The 16,937-nt window shown below is 45.8% G+C and overlaps 1 protein-coding gene across 1 annotated transcript in view; it reads left to right on the plus strand.

The window, feature by feature from the left end:
- The window catches only part of LOC147124623 (ankyrin repeat and death domain-containing protein 1A-like), a 161,037-nt gene that overhangs the window by 17,035 nt on the left and 127,065 nt on the right, over window positions 1-16,937 (plus strand). Inside the window, exons 2-4 of the mRNA XM_085990617.1 lie at window positions 10,772-10,875; window positions 13,478-13,576; window positions 16,406-16,504. Coding sequence (XP_085846743.1) covers window positions 10,772-10,875; window positions 13,478-13,576; window positions 16,406-16,504 — 302 coding nt within the window. The remainder of the gene's footprint in view (window positions 1-10,771; window positions 10,876-13,477; window positions 13,577-16,405; window positions 16,505-16,937) is intronic.

Genomic DNA, 16,937 nt, shown 5'->3' on the forward strand with positions numbered 1-16,937 from the left:
CTGGGTCCACTGTAGGTGCCTCTTCTACCGTTGGCAACGGTAGGCGCGATAAACCGTCAGCATTCCCATGCTGTTTTGATCCTTTGTATTCTATGTCATATTGGTGTGCCCCTAGGAAAAGAGACCACCTCTGTAGCCTTTGCGCTGTCACAATGGGAACACCCTTTTTAGGGTTGAATATGGAGACGAGGGGTTGATGGTCAGTCAATAGGTAAATTTTTGTCCGTGTAGGTAATGGTTGAATTTCTTCACTCCCCATACCAGGCTGAGTGCTTCCCTGACGATCTGGGCATAGTTACGCTCAGCTGAGTTCAATGAGCGTGACGCAAAAGCTATCGGCCGCTCCGAGCCATTAGGGAATCTATGCAATAATACCGCTCCTATGCCGTAAGGGGATGCATCGCACGCCAGTCTGATTGGCAGTGATGGGTTGTAATGAGCCAAAACTTCCTTGGACATGATCAAGCCTTTGCATTTATGGAAGGCACGTTTACAGTCTTCGCTCCATTTCCAAATTACTCCCGTTTGTAGCAGTTCGTTAAGAGGGTGCAGAACAGTTGACAAGTTCGGTAAAAATTTATGATAGTAATTTATCAATCCCAGGAACGACCTTAATTGTGAGACATTTTCAGGTGCTGGGGCTTTTATGACCACTTCAATTTTTTCAGGTGACTTAAGCAACCCTTCCTCGTTAATTATGTGGCCACAATATGATATTTGTTTCTGGAAAAATTTGCACTTGGGGCGATTTGCTCGTAGGCCCCATTCTTTCAGCCTAGTGAGCACCTGCTCCAAATTGGCAAGGTGCTTGTTGTCGTTTTCTCCTGTTACAAGGATGTCGTCTAGGTAGCATTGAGTCCCCGGAATCCCTTGGAGGATTTGCTCCATAGCTCTTTGCCAGATAGCTGGAGCTGATGCTACTCCGAAAACCAGTCGATTGTACTGGTACAGGCCTTTGTGTGTATTTATCGTGAGATACTTTTTAGAGGCCTCTTCAACCTCCATCTGTAGATATGCTTGTGCCAAGTCAATTTTGGTGAAACGTTTCCCTCTGGATAGTGAGGCAAAAATATCTTCTATCCTCGGAAGAGGATACTGTACCGTGTGAAGGACCGGGTTTATAGTCACCTTGAAGTCCCCACAGATGCAAATTTTTCTCTGTTCTTCAGATTTATTATTATTCAACGTTTTCTTCATGACCGGGACAATGGGTGTTGCCCACTCGCTCCAATCTATCTTGGATAATACGCCTGCCTTTTCCAAATTCTCCAGCTCTGCCTCGACTGCTGGAGGAATTGCGTATGGCACCGGCCTTGCCTTAAAAAACTTGGGAATTGCCGCATCTTCCACTTTTATTGAGGCGGTGACGCCTTTCAAGGTTCCTAGTTCCTGTTGAAACACTTCCTTGGCGTTGGCCAAGATGTCTTTTAATCGTTCAGGTATGACGTCATCATCATTTTTTTTCTTACTGGTCACCGTCAGTGCCTGAATGGAGTGCCAGTCTAAACGTATCTTCCTGATCCATTCACATCCCAACAGCGGTGGACCACCATCTTGCAGAATGTATAAATAAAGCTTCTGTATTTCCTTGCCGTTGTATACAACAGGCACCCTTATTTTCCCTTTTGGGTATACTTTCTGCCCCGTATATGTTTTCAAGATAATGGATGTGTCTTTCAAAGGTATATGCGGAAATAGCCGCTCGTAATCCTGTCGACTTATGACGGTCAGAGCTGATCCTGTATCTAGCTCCATTTTAACTGGGGACCCCGCTATCGTGAGGGTAACCCAAATGGTCTGGTAATCTTCTTTGGCAATTACATTATGTAATTTGAGACAGCTTAGTCTCTTGTTTCCGGAGTCGCTATCGCTCTTCTGGTCTTCGGATCTACTGTCCGTCATCATTTGAACCTTTCTGTACTTTTCCTTATTGATTTTTTTCCTGTCCGTGGATTTTTTTTTTCCAGATCGGCATACACGTGCAATGTGTCCAATCTTTCCGCATTGCCTGCATGCTTTGTCCTTGAACCAGCAGTCCCTCTGGTCATGGGTGGATCTGCCGCAGCGATAACATCTCTCGAAACCCTGCGTCATTTCATGGGTGCCGAAGTCCTGTGGCCTTTGCTGTATCTCTGCAGCTCCTCTTGCTGCTGCTTCGTATGATACAGCCACACTGAAAGCCTTGTCCAGTGTCAAATCTTTCTCAGAAAGTAGCCTTTTCTGTGTTCCTTCACTTAGGAGACCACAGACGAATTTGTCTCGAAGAGAATCTGCCAGTCCTGCCCCGAATTGGCAGTGCTTTGACAGCTTCCTTAATTCGGTGAGGTAATCAGCGTTACTTTCATTCTTGTGCTGATTCCTCCTGAAGAATTTGAATCGTTCCGCTATCAACAGCGGTGTTGGGTTTAAGTGCTCCTGTAAGGTATCAACAATCTCCTTAAAATTCTTGTCCCTCGGTTTGGCTGGAGTGACTAAGTTTCGTAACAGCCTGTATGTCCTTGCGCCCATTAGATTTAGAAGTACTGATGCCTTTTTATGATCCTCTATTTCATTTGCTGTGCAATATACCTCCACTCTTTCCACATATGTGGTCCAATCCTCTATATCGCTATCGAAAGCAGTAATATTGCCAGTCTTAGGCATCCTGAAAAAAAATGGCGCCTCACGCGCTTTCCTTTCTTCCCCGCAGAAAAAAAATGGCGCCTCCCGCGCTTTCCCGCCGCTGCCGCTGCTGACAATGCTGTTCTCCGCGGTTTTTATTTACACAGGTATTTTCAATAGGTGGAGACTCGTTCCCGCCGGACTCTCTGGGACTTTTCCCTCCCTCTGCTTGGTCCGAACGCCGACCTGCTTTGCAGCGCCGGCCGTCTCCCGAGTGCTCCACCCTCTGTCTCTGTTTGCCTCCGGCTTCGCTGCTCGGCACCGCTGCAGAGCCAGTCGATGGAGCCCCAGCCCGCCGCCCAGGAAGGATTATTGCAGTACCTGCCACCAGCTCGGCTAGCTGGTGAAACCACAGTTTTTTTTTTCTTTCTTGTCCTTTTCTTCGACTTCTGAGGACTTGTCTGAGGAATCGATCTCCTTGAGGTGCTGCCGAATTGCAGGTAAGTCCGTTTCCAATTCGTCGCCACTGTTGTATCCGTGTGTTAATGGAGACACGGAATGCAGGAGTTGGTTTCACAGGTGTTTACTGAACAAAGTCTGGAGGTGAACTAACAGATACAAGACACTATACAGGCTTATATAGCCCGAGTGGCCATTACCGGCATTACAGCACACAGGGGGCTCTTAAAGGCACATACACCACACCTCCTTTGTCCGGTTCCCACCTTTCGAGGCTATCTCATCTAGGTGCTGGTGTTAATGGCAGATGATGGGCCGCACTTCTCACCCGATCCTGGGTTAAGTGGTTTCCCATTAATTTACAATGACCCTCCATCTTTTGCCCGTTACCGTATGAGTCACCTACCCGGGCCCATTGTTTACCAGAGAACTCTGTCTGCTCAGACATTCTCCCGTAATCAGTTTGTAGGCCTGGCTGGAATCTCCTGTCCATCATGAGCACCTGGGCCCCTCCCATCTTCTCCAAACAGGCTGCTGGTCAATCAGCAGTAACAATCATACAAAATGTCCGATACAAAAAAAAATCCTTGGGTCCTGCGCTGATGCTTACAGCTTACTATATTGTTCAGTGGATAAGTGGTACTTATCTTTTCCGGTACAATGGCTTGTATGCAATATCATGTGACAAACTGTAATCTTCTGAGACACATTTACTTTGAAACCAGTAAGGCTGATGGAGTGCTTTTATAGATGATTGAAAAGTTGTAGTAAATTAGTGCAATCAAGAAATCAACAACAACACTAGAAATAAAATTCTGTAAACCACAAACCTCTTAATATACGAGATGTTGTTTCTTTCCACCATCCATTACCTGTACCGCACTCACTTACATCATACAACAAGTCAGCAAACCATAAGGTGGATCATTGATTCTCTGTGTTCCTGTCTGTTGCATCAATCTTCAAATGAACACTCAACGTCATTTCTTTCTTTGCAGATGATGAATATTGTTGTGGATGTGGTATATTATGTTCACTTTGGCTGGAGGCATGTAAATGAGGCGTAAGTTCATTGAATGCAGAGAATGTCAAACGTTTAATAGTTACAGGCTTATATTGATCTAAAATTGTTGAATAAAATCTGACATATTATTAGTTCTCTGAGAGCAAACAGTTTAAGATTGTGTTTGGTGACACACAGCGAAAGCACTTGGTTCAAATCATGATGGAAGTCACATTTTTCTGGAGATAGTGGAGCTGACTGATTCAGAAAGAAATCCCAATGGTTATGTTTCACTTAGGGAACTGGATCTTATCACTTTCAGGTCCATTCCTGTCCCAGAATGCAGTGTTAGCAAGGTTACCACAGTTACAGGCAATAACTTTTTTCCTTGAACTTTCTGCCCTTTTCTGCCTTCCTTTCTCAAGATGGTACCATTCTATGAATACTATGAGGCCTTTGATATTTCACCTAAGTGGCAACTCTACACATGTGAGCCCAAAGAGTGAGTGTTGGCAGCATATTTGACTATAGGGGACATTGGAGTCGAGACTGATCACATTCTCACCTGACACATGCACAGATGCACTTTCCTTCCCTAAACCAGGGGCAATGAGGCCAATTATGCAGTTGCTTTGTTTCACACGACTACCTTTGCTGCTACCCTGTCATCTACTACACTTCCTAGCCATTTGTAGTAAGCTCAGGATCACATCATTTGTATACTTGCTGCAGTATACCCTGGATCCCAAGTATTCTTAGCAATCTCCATTTAGGCTGATCCATGTGCAACTGGTCAAGTGTTGACTGGTGCAGATGCTCTCAAACTAGCTGAAATCCAGTTCCCAAGCTGCACTATTAGGCTAGAATTTTAATTGGGAGGTGGGTTGGGAGTGGGGGGGTGGGGGACAAGGAAGCGGTCGGGAAACCCGGGATAATGGGTTTCCCGCAGGCCCTGCTGAATTTAACGGCAGGGCCTGCTTTGCATTTCAAAGGACTGTTTCCCACCTGCAGCCAGCCAGATGGAGAGGCTGGCTGGTTGCGGGCAGGTAGACCTGTGGCACGAGACCGCAGAGGGGAGGGAGGGAGGGGTGGGCCTGTGGGGGTGTGGTCAGGGGCCAGAAGAGGGTCCACGGGGGAGAGAGTATCGGGCCCGGAGCATCAGGGCCGGAGGATCGTGGGGTCCGGAGAGAGGATCATGTCCGGCGCATTGGGGTGTGGGAGGGGGCGGTGGGGTGAGGTAAGCATCAGGGCCGGACGATCGATTGGGGGGATCGGAGACCTCGTCGGGGATCTCCAATTGTAGGGACTTAACTCCTGGATCCAGCAGTCCTCGCCTTACTTTAGCTGACGGGTTTTCCGAGGCCTGAGAAATCTGACCAGCCACTGTTAAATTTGAAATGCTGGTTAAATCTGAGGCAAGCAGCCTCATTATAATATTTAATTAGTGACCCGCCTCCTGGAGCAGGTTGTCTGAACCCCCCGCCCCCCGTCACCCCCACCCCCCCCACCCCCCGCCTCAGTTAAAACTGGAAGTGGGCTGTTGGGGTCGGGATTCAGTTTTTTAACACTTTAACTTCCCACCTAACCGCAACTCACCTTTTTTGGGGGGTTAAAATTCTCCCCTTAATATCTGTTCCTTTTGGCCACACTATAACTGCCAGCTGTATTGCATATCCCAAAATGCATTGTTGATGACATACTGGTGCGAGATGAATGCTGGGGCAATATTTTTATGTATCGTTAAATCTGAAAATACTCTAGAAGAACCACCATATTGGACAAATTAAAATTTTTATTTTTTGTCAATTTTGGAGCATCTGTGTGAACCCACAAAACCTAAGAAAATATGGAAGAGAAAAGATCATTAAACTCTAACAGCTAGTTGCCACCATTACATGTGTATAATTCATCCTAACATGGATACTATTCAATTTATTTTTGGACCATCAGCAGCAGCAGAATTGTATTCCACCACAATCTGTAATCTCATGGCCCGGCATATCCCTCACTCTATCATTACCATCAAGCCAGGGGACCAACCCTGGTTCAATAAGGAGTATAGAAAAGCATGCCAGGAGCAGCACCAGGCATACCTAAAAATGAGGTGCCAACCTGGTGAAGCTGCAACACAGGACTACATACATGCTCATAAGCGGAAGCAGCATGTTATAGACAGGGCTAAGCGATCCCACAATCAACAAATCAGATCAAAGCTCTGCAGTCCTGCCACATCCAGTTGTGAATGGTGGTGGACCATTAAGCAATTAATGGGAGAAGGAGGCTCCATGAATATCCCCATCCTCAATGATGGTGGATAAAGCTGAAGCATTTGCAACCATCTTCAGCCAGAAGTGCCGAGTGGATGGTCCATATCGGCCTCCTCCTGAGGTCCCCACCATCACAGAAGTCAGTCTTCAGCCAATTCAATTCACTCCACGTGATATCAAGAAACGGCTGAGCGCACTGGATACAGCAAAGACTATGGGCCCCGACAACATCCCAGCTGTCGTGCTGAAGACTTGTGTTCCAGAACTAGCCGCGCCTCTAGCCAAGCTGTTCCAGTACAGCTACAACACTGGCATCTATGCGGCAATGTGGAAAACTGCCCAGGTAAGTCCAGTCCACAAAAAGCAGGACAAATCCAATCTGGCCAATTACCGTCCCATCAGTCTACTCTCAATCTTCAGCAAAGTGATTGAAGGTGTCATCGACAGCACTATCAAGCGGCACTTACTCACCAATAACCTGCTCACTGATGCCCAGTTTGGGTTCCGCCAAGACCAATCGGCTCCTGACCTTATTACAGCCTTGGTCCAAACATGGACAAAGGAGCTGAATTCCAGAGGTGAGGTGAGAGTGACTGCCCTTGACATCAAGGCAGCATTTGACTGAGTGTGGCATCAAAGAGCCCTAGTAAAACTGAAGTCAATGGGAATTGGGGGGGAAAACTCTCCACTGGCTGGAGTCATACCTAGCACAAAGGAAGATGGTTGTGGTGGTTGAAGGTCAATCATCACAGCCCCAGTACATCGCTGCAGGAGTTCCTCAGGGCAGTATCCTAGGCCCAACCATCTTAAGCTGCTTCATCAATGACCTTCCCTCCAACATAAGGTCAGAAATGGGGATGTTCGCTGAGGACTGCGTAGTGTTCAGCGCCATTCACAACTCCTCAGATAATGAAGCAGTCCATGCCCGCATGCAACAAGACCTGGACGACGTTCAGGCTTGGGCTGATAAGTGGCAGGTAACATTCGTGCTACAGAAGTTCCAGGCAATGACTATCTCCAACAAGCGAGAGTCTAACTACCTCCCCTTGACATTCAATGGCATTACCATCGCCGAATCCCCCACCATCAACATCCTAGGGGTCACCATTGACCAGAAACTTTACAAGACCAGCCACAGAAATACTGTGGCAACAAGAGCATGTCAGAGGCTAGGTATTCTGCGGCAAGTGTCTCATCTCCTGACTCCCAAAAGCCTTTCCACCATCTACAAGGCATTGATCCAGCTTTTTTTATACAATGTGTTCAAATTGTTCTGAACCTATTGTACAAGTAGGGTATAACACTATGTTTTAATGGACAGACAGCCTTTCGCACTTTGTAAAAGTTATTTAAATGAAAGCAATAAAGTATTCTAATAATCTTGAGCAAAAACGTTAAAGGAAATGCTCGCTGGACTGTGAAACTTTACAAGAAAGATTGTCACTTTTCGTTGCATGTAAAAAGATTGAAGTCTGAATTATTGGGGATGGTCTCTTCTGATAGGCTTCAGCAGATGATACATTGCATATCTATCTGAGGGTAAAAATGCACTTGCTTAAAATCTGTTATATCTCTATCTTTTTCCAGTTCTGACGAAAGGTCTTTGACCTGAAACGTTAACTCTGTTTCTCTCTCCACAGATGCTGCCTGACCTGCTGAATATTTCCAGCATTTTCTGTTTTTATTTCAAATTTCCAGCATCCGCAGTATTTTGCTTTTGTATTATAAATGTAAAGAGAGTCTGGCAACAGTGGCTTAAGATTTTTGATTTGTTTTTCTAATGCTATAAGTTGGATGCTTTTGTTGGTTTTGGAAAGATATACTGAGAAACAATTATATTTTTAAAGGGCAATTACCTGACTAAACAAACCAGTTGAAATATCTTTCTACCACTAGTTGATCTCTCCTGGCATTGCCCAAGGGTAATCTAGGGTTTGAAGCACTGTTGTGATGCTTGGCTTCTAAACTTGCCTGTCTCTTTAAGGCCACTGTTCAGATACACCCTGTGGGGAAGTGGTATAAATAGACAAACCTTGAAATCAATTACAGCCTAGTTTCTGTTGGAGCTTGACTCCTATTCTTGCAGCGTGGCTGGGTCAGGGAAAAACAGCATACTTTTCAAAAGTTTGTTCAGTTGTGATTTATCGGTGTTTTATACAAAGTGTGCCATCTGAAATATAACGCCGGAGGTGTGACCGACTTGTATAGATGGATGTGTTCAATTGTCAGTACGACTAAGTTGGTAGCACCACTCTCACCTGAGTCAGAAGGTTGTGGGACCAAATTCGCACCCCAATATGCCAACACCTTCATGCACAAGTTCGAGCAAGACTTCTTCGCTGCACAGGACCTCCAACCAACACTATACACCAGATACATCGACGACATTTTCTTCCTATGGACCCACGGCGAACAATCGCTGAAAAGACTACACGATAACATCAACAAGTTCCATCCCACCATCAAACTCACCATGGACTACTCCTCAGAATCGGTTTCATTCTTGGACACACGAATCTCCATCAAAGACGGACACCTCAGCACTTCACTCTACCGCAAGCCCACGGACAACCTCACGATGCTCCACTTCTCCAGCTTCCACCCTAACCACGTTAAAGAAGCCATCCCCTATAGACAAGCCCTGTGAATACACAGGATCTGCTCAGACGAGGAGGAACGCGATGGACACCTACAGATGCTGAAAGACGCCCTCGTAAGAACGGGATATGACGCTCGACTCGTCGATCGACAGTTCCGATGGGCCACAACAAAAAATCGCATAGACCTCCTCAGAAGACAAACACGGGACACAACCAACAGAGTACCCTTCGTCGTCCAGTACTTCCCTGGAGCGGAGAAACTACGCCATGTTCTTCGCAGCCTTCAACATGTCATCGATGATGGCAAACACCTTGCTAAGGCCATCCCCACGCCTCCACTACTCGCCTTCAAACAGCCGCCTAACCTCAAACAGACTATCGTTCGCAGCAAATTACCCAGGTTTCAGGAGAACAGCGACCACGACACCACGCAACCCTGCCACGGCAACCTCTGCAAGACATGCCAGATCATCAACACAGATACCATCATCACACGTGAGGACACCACCCACCAGGTACATGGTACATACTCATGTGACTCGGCCAACGTTGCCTACCTCATACGTTACAGGAAAAGATGCCTCGGAGCATGGTACATCGGCGAGACCATGCAGACACTGCGACAACGGATGAATGGACACCGCGCAACAATCGCCAGGCAGGAGTGTTCCCTCCCAGTCGGGGAACACTTCAGCAGTCAAGGACATTCAGCCTCCGATCTTCAGGTAAGCATTCTCCAAGGCGGCCTTCGAGACACCGACACCGCAAAATCGTCGAGCAGAAATTGATAGCCAAGTTCCGCACTCATGAGGATGGCCTCAACCGGGATCTTGGGTTCATGTCACGCTACATGTAACCCCACCTGACGTAGGGTCATCCAGACTCGAGTCGTCATTGGCTTGTTCTCTCCACACAGATGCGGCCGGACCTGCTGTGATTTCCAGCAAAAAAAATGTTTTTTGTCTGTTTTTTTGTTTTTCATACAGACCCCAGCATCTGCAACATTCGACCCCTTGTGACTCCACCTCATTGTTCTTTGATGTAATGTTTTCCTGACTGACCTGTTTGGACACCATTCACACCTTTGATTGCTGTGATTATCTCTCTGCCGAGGTGTGATAAATGGCAGTTAGAAAGATTACCTGTAATCATCTGGCATTATTCTCTGACTATATATGCTGTGTCTATATGCATCTCTTCACTTCACCTGACAAAGGAGCAGCGCTCCGAAAGCTTGTGATTTCAAATAAAGCTGTTGGACTATAACCTGGTGTTGTGTGACTTCTTACAGAAGGTTGTGAGTTCAAGGTCCACTCCAATACTTGAGCACATAATCTGGACTAACATTTCAGCGCAATACTGAAAGTGCTGCTTTGTCAGAGGCACTGTGTGTCAGATGAGGGGCGAAACTGAGGCCTTGCATACCTGTGCAGGTGGATGTAAAGATTCCATGGCAATATTTGGAGAAGCAGGGACTTCTGCCAGTGATCTGACCAACATTCTTCCCTCAAGCAATGCTACAAAAAAAACTAACTGGTCATTCATCTCTTTTGCTGTTTGTGGGATTTGTTGTGCACAGGTTGGCTGCCTCACTTACCCATATTACAGCAGTGACTGCACTTCAAACGTGAGTCATTGGCTACATAGTGCTTATGTACAACCTGAGAATGTGAATGGCGCTATGTAGATGCAAGTTCTTTCTTTCAAATGCTGCTATAAATCATAAAGATGCAAAATTCTGTAAATGCAATTTTGTGATGTTTCAGTCATAGTAAAACTTTGGTGGGTTTATATTTAACAGAAGGTACAGATAACTGCTAATGTTTCTCTTTCCAATGTAGTATTGCCAGCAGAGAAAAAATTCCATAATGCTGCTAAAAAAAATGATGTAAATACTTTGGAAAGCTGCTTAAACCAGAATGTCCGGATTAACATTAGGACTGAAGTAAGTAATAACGCTAGTCTGCTACAGAATGATACATCATATATAGCAGTGATTTTGTTGTTCTTTCATTTTAACATAATTTCTAGATTCATAAAATAGTACATAATCCTTTTATAAGAAAATCTCTCTCTTTCTTAGGCAATCCCTTGGAACCGAGGATGACTTGCTTCCACATTAAAAATGAGTTTGCAGGTGACTGATGAGCCCAATGCTGGTCCTTCTGGGCTGGATTTTGCCAGCACTGGGGAGGCAGGTTTGGAGGTGGGACTGCCGGGAAAATGGCAGAATTTGGGGGCGGGTGCCCAACCTGCCCCCAACCCGCCTCCATGCCATCTTGCCAGGAGGCGGGTAGTCGACCCGCGCCGGGTCCCGCCTCCGTTAACAGGTAGTTAACAGGCAGTTTTTTGGCTAATCCCTATTTTGAGCCCTGAAGTGTGGGCTTCCCGACGGCTCCGAACCTCGCCAGGATCAGCGAGGCGGGCCGTCGGTCTGCGGGGGTCGGAGGGGCCGAGATATCCGGTGTGCAGGTGAGTAATGGGTGCATGTGTGCAGAGGTAAGTGTGTGAGGTGTGTGTAAAGTGTTTTAATAAGTTTTACTTACCTTTACTTCTTCCTGCAGGCTTCCTCCCTTCAGGTCTCGGGAGTCCCTCAGCTCACTGGCACAGAAAGCAGAATGGCCGCTGAACTGTCAAAAGCTGCAGCCTTCTGCTTTCTGGTCAGGAAGGCTTTCTAAATGAGTCTTGAGTAAAGACTCAACTTAGAAGACAGATTGTCAGTGTTTGACAGCTTCACAGAGCTGTCAAACGATGATACTTCATCTGTCAAAAGCTCTTGACAGATAAAACGGCACTCGCTGACGTCACCTGTAACTGGCTTTCCCTTAATTGGCCTGCTAAGCCCGCTGGGCAGGCTTAACAAGGTCAATCAAGGGAAAATAGCGTGAGTTGGCCACAAGTCGATGGAGGCCGGACTATAACCCAACAAGTGGGAGTCCCGCCTCCAAAAGCTCCCCATTGACAAAATCCAGCCCACAGTCTCTGTCACAGGTGGGGCAGACGGTGGTTGAAGGGGCGGCTGGGTGGGGTGCTTGGGTTGACGTGTGCTCCTTGCGCTGCCTGCGCTTGGCTTCTGCTTGCTCCCGGCGAAGAGACTCGAGGTGTTCGGCGCCTTCCCGGATGCTTCTCCTCCACTTTGTGTGGTCTTGGGCCAGGCATTCCCAGGTGTCGGTGGGGATGTTACACTTTTTCAAGGAGGCTTTGAGGGTGTCCTTGAAGCATTTCCTCTGCCCACCTGGGGCTCTCTTTCCATTCTGGAGCTCCGAGTAGAGTGCTTGTAAGAAAATAGGAGTAAGAAAAGACCATTTATCCCAGCCTGTTGTTGAGTTCTATATTTCCCTTCTGTTACACTGCCTGTCCCTCTGCTACTGGTATAATTATTGCGTAGAATGGGAACCAGAATAATCCACACTTTTAAATCTTGTAAATATTCCATGTGAGTGTTTGAAAAACTTTTATTTAGATGAATGATTAATTTTCATAAATTGCAGATTGTGTTTACAACAGTGTTTAAAATTTCTTTCTCTGTTTTTTTCTGGCTTTCTCTCCAGCTCTTTCTGCCTCTCTGTCTCACTCTCTGGCTATCTCTTTATCCCCCTCACCTGCCTGCAGCTGGTTTTTTAATAAACCATTAATGTTTTAAAAAAAACAATCTATGGTGTTGAGAAATGGTAGTCAGCAATATATTGAGACAAGAACATTATAATAAGGGGCCAGTAATTCCGGTCCCAATGCGTGAGTACGGACAGGATACTCACGCGTGGGCCCGTTGGAAGTGCCGGTTTTCAGCATGCACAGCGCATGCGTGGGAAACCGGCATTTCCTGTCCCCTGAACCAAGGGGTTCAGAGAACGAACGTGTGTGCGCAGGAGTCTGCGCGTGCATGCTGAAATTCCTTTTTTTCCACAGGTTTGCGCGGGTGTAAGGGCCTCCTTTTTTTGTAAAAAGGAGACGTAAAGACTTCATTCTTTAAGGTAAGTGGTCTATTACTTAAAATGACAACATTTTTTCCACAGCTTTATTTTTAAGGACTTTACAGTAAGGTAAGTGTAGTTTTAGACCCGATTTTAAAAAAAATTATTTTTTTCAAAAATTTGATTAATTGTTTAAAATAGTTTTTTAAAGTTATTTATAGTTTATTTAATTATTGGGATGTTTTAAAATTTTTTATTTAAAGTTAAACTAGTCTTTTGGGCGCCCGTACTTTTCATGAGTTTGACAGTTCTTACTATCAAACTCATGAATGAAGTTTCCCCTCCCCTGATTGGCTGCACAGTGCTCACCTGATCCCAGCTGGCACATCGCAATAACTACGCCGCTGGATCAGGTAAGCACAGCGCGCCGACAGCTGAACCGGGCCAGTGACAGGAATTCCAAGCAGGCCCAGGCTTCAGCTGTCGGCGCGCCGGGTAAGTGCACATCGGGGGCTTGCACACGCGGCAAGCCCCCAAACCTAATTTCTGGGCCATTGAATTGACATACGCTACAGTACATATTTTTGTGAGATGAATTAGTTGTGTTTAACCCCGTCTCTCTTTTCTGAGCAGTTAGATCGCACCGCCTTGCATTTTGCTGTTGCTAACATGAATGAAAATGCTGTTGCCTTTCTTCTCAAACACAATGCCAGGGTGGACATTAAAGATAAGGTTTGTGAAACTCCTACTGTCAAATGATTGAAACACAATGTTTATATGTCTTCATAGTACAGTACTGCATGATAAATTTGACTTTCAGATGTGATGGAGTAGCTGTGAAAACATTTTGGGGGTAATTTTGACTTTGGGTGATAGTGTCAAATGGGCGATATCGGATCAACTGCCCATTATACATCGCTCCCGATTTTTATTTTTATTGACTTCAATAGAAATGAAAATTAGGAGAGATGTATAATGGGCAGGTGATCTGCTATCACCTGGTTTACACTATTAGCCAAAGTCAAACGTACCCAATCTAAGCGCTGAATTTTGCCAGCGCTCAGAGTGCGGGTTTGGAGGCGATTCCACTGTCAAAATCAAAATGATTGACAGTGGGTTGGGAACCCACTGCAAACCCGCCTCCAAGTAAGTTTCCAAAGTGTCAGAACAGACCCAACACCAAGTGGTGGGGGAGGCATTTAAGATACTTAATTGCTTGTTAAATGCTTGTTTACTACTATTTTGCCAGCCTATTTCTATTTTACCACATTTTTAATGGGGTTCACGTTGTTCAGAGATCACGTCAGGTAAGTAGGTCGGGTTCTCTATGTCTCCCCATTGCTGTGAATAGGTGACAGCTGCAAAAGTGGTCTGAAAGCTACCATTTTACAGCTGGTCACTTTCCAATGTCAGAAGCTTGAACCTTCAGGACTTGGAAGACACTTTTGAGCTGTATGCAGTTTGGAAGTGTTTGGAGTAAACTCTCTATCCACTGTCACCTCCTTGGTGCAACCTCTCCCACCATTGACAGATCGCTTCTGTCATCTCAACTTCAGCTGCCATCTATTCCAGCAACATCGGTGCCCTTGAAAAAATCTCAACCTGGTTCTCTGAATACCTCCACGAACAGCTCCAACACCAACATCACCAGGCACACCATCATCACCAACAACGATACCAACCTTCTCCACAATCACTTGATGCTGCACAAGTCACAGGGCATCAGCACCCGACAACATTGATGCCCGGAAGGTCAGCGATGGCATCACCATGGCCAGGTTGACTTCACTTGACGCTGTACACCCTGGCTGCCACATGATGTACCAGGTTAACACCACCCCACACCAGCACCATAAAGCATTCCTACCATTCCTTTCACACTCATCACCATTGCGGGGGGGATATCGTTATTTCTCACCATTCACTGCAATTCACTAAGACACTTCCAAATGTAAGCACAGATCTGTACAATAAGGCAAGGTCTTGAAAATAAAGATTTCAATGTTTGACAGCACATTAACAGAAAATGTACATGAACATTGCATAAAATAACCAAGTGCCTACCCTTGTGTGTTGTTAGTTGGTATGATTGGACTAGGGTGAGGGTGAGTGTGAGGGGTGGCTAGTGAGATGAGGAAGTGATAATGTAGATAGAGAGGGATGAGTGGAGGTGCAAGGTAAGTTGGTGTGAGTAAGGATGTGCAGGTGTGTGGTATGGAAGGCAGAGTTATGGGGATGTGATGAGTGGCACAGCAGAATGAGGTTGAGTGTGGCTTTGCAGTATCGTTTCGTGATCTACTGAGATCATTGAAAGTTTTGCGCCACTGCAGCCTGGTCCTCCTGACGACGTCCCTGCTTGTGTCCTCCTGTGCAATGTGCAACCAGGCTGCGTTGGTCTCCTGGGGAGGTCTCTTCCGCCCATGGGAAGGGAAGAGAACCTCCCTGCGTGCTGCGACTCCCTCCATAAACATATGGAGGGAGCCATGAGAGAGCCTGGGTGCAGCCGTGCACCTTTGTGCAGTGCTTGTCAGTGTTTGCAGCAAATGTCAAATGAATGTGGCCATGGTCCCTTTAAGGAAACCGGCTGATGACGCGTCAGCAAATGATGTCATCAGACCCGCTTCTTATTAATTGGCCGGGAACCCCGCAGGGTGGGCTTAACAAGCCCTATTAACGGAAAATCCTTTTTACAGAGCGGCTGCAGCCGGGAGCAGGAGCGGAACCCGCCAAACACCTCTCCCGCTGCGATCCCGTCTCCGCTGGCGAAATTGCGGCCATAGTTTAGGTAGAGTACAGGAATTCAGCCAAAATGTTTATTTGCTTATTTTACCCTCTAAGTATTAATCTGGAGTGAAATTAAGGTGTTGCTTCAGTTTGTTCCCTCATGCAATTTACTTCATCATACATCAATAGAACAAATCCCATTAGACCTGAAGTAACTCCCGTTATATTTTCTTTTTAAAAAATTGAAAAATTCCTCAATATAAAATTGTTGACAAACCTTTGTGCTTTTCTGTAAATGATACTAATATAGAGCCACAGTTCTTATCTGATGCACTTTAAAATTCATGGTGAAAGTGCTGGAGAATGAAGGCTTCTTTTCTTTTGCTTCTGTACCTTTATATTAGACAACAAAATAGCCTATATTGAACCGTAAAGAATAAATAACTGGCCCTAATGTGACTGCACTGCCACTTTTAAGTTAATTGACAAGATGAGGTGAAATTCCTTTACAAAGTAAGTTGTTATGATCTGGAATGTGCTGCCTGAAAGGATGGTGGAAGCAGATGCAATAGTAACTTTCAAAAGGGAATTGGATAAATATGTTTGAAAAGGAAAAATTTGAAGGGCTATGCAGAAAGAGCAGTGGAGTGGGACTAATGGGATAGCTCTTTCAAAGAGCTGGCACAGATGTGATGGGCCGAATGGCCTCCTTCTATGCTGTCTGATTCTATGACAGTAACTACATATTCTCTGCAATCAACGGGGTCTGAAATGTGAAGGAGATTTGTAGAATGATGGCTTTGTTGTTGACGAAAATGATTTCATTTTTCATTGAAGCATGGTATGGACGCCTTTCTTCTTGCAGCCTGGTTTGGACACCTGAATATTTTGAAAATGTTGGTAGAAAAAGGTGTTGATCGAAAATCCACAAATCAGGTATGTGTGGAGTTACTCAGTCACATGCTCGGAGTGACAGGAGCACTCCTGGTATTGTTCCACATGTAGAATGTTTTTATTTCTCTTTTTCTTTCTCAAAATAACAAGCACAGCTATAGATCAAGTTCAGGTGGATTCCTACCTGTGCTACTGCCACATGTCTATTCAAGGTGGTATTTAAATTTGTACATTTCAATAAGAAGCATCAGACCAGTAGCAAGGCTGTAAGGGCTAAAAATTTAGTAGCGCCCCATTTGGGGTGCTGACTTTGCCGAGGTGCTACTTTTAGCACTCCGGAAAAATTAGCGCCCCCGCGCCGGAACTTGAGTGGTTGCACCCCAAGAGGAAAGCAGGGCGCTACTGGAAGTGTCCCGCATCCCTCTTGGGGCACTGCGAGTCAATATTGCGGCGCTACGTGCCACGGTATTGCAGG

The sequence above is a fragment of the Somniosus microcephalus genome, chromosome 1 (assembly GCF_052327205.1).
Source record: "Somniosus microcephalus isolate GS21.2 chromosome 1, FLI_Smic_1.0, whole genome shotgun sequence".
NCBI classification, from domain to species: Eukaryota; Metazoa; Chordata; class Chondrichthyes; order Squaliformes; family Somniosidae; genus Somniosus; species Somniosus microcephalus.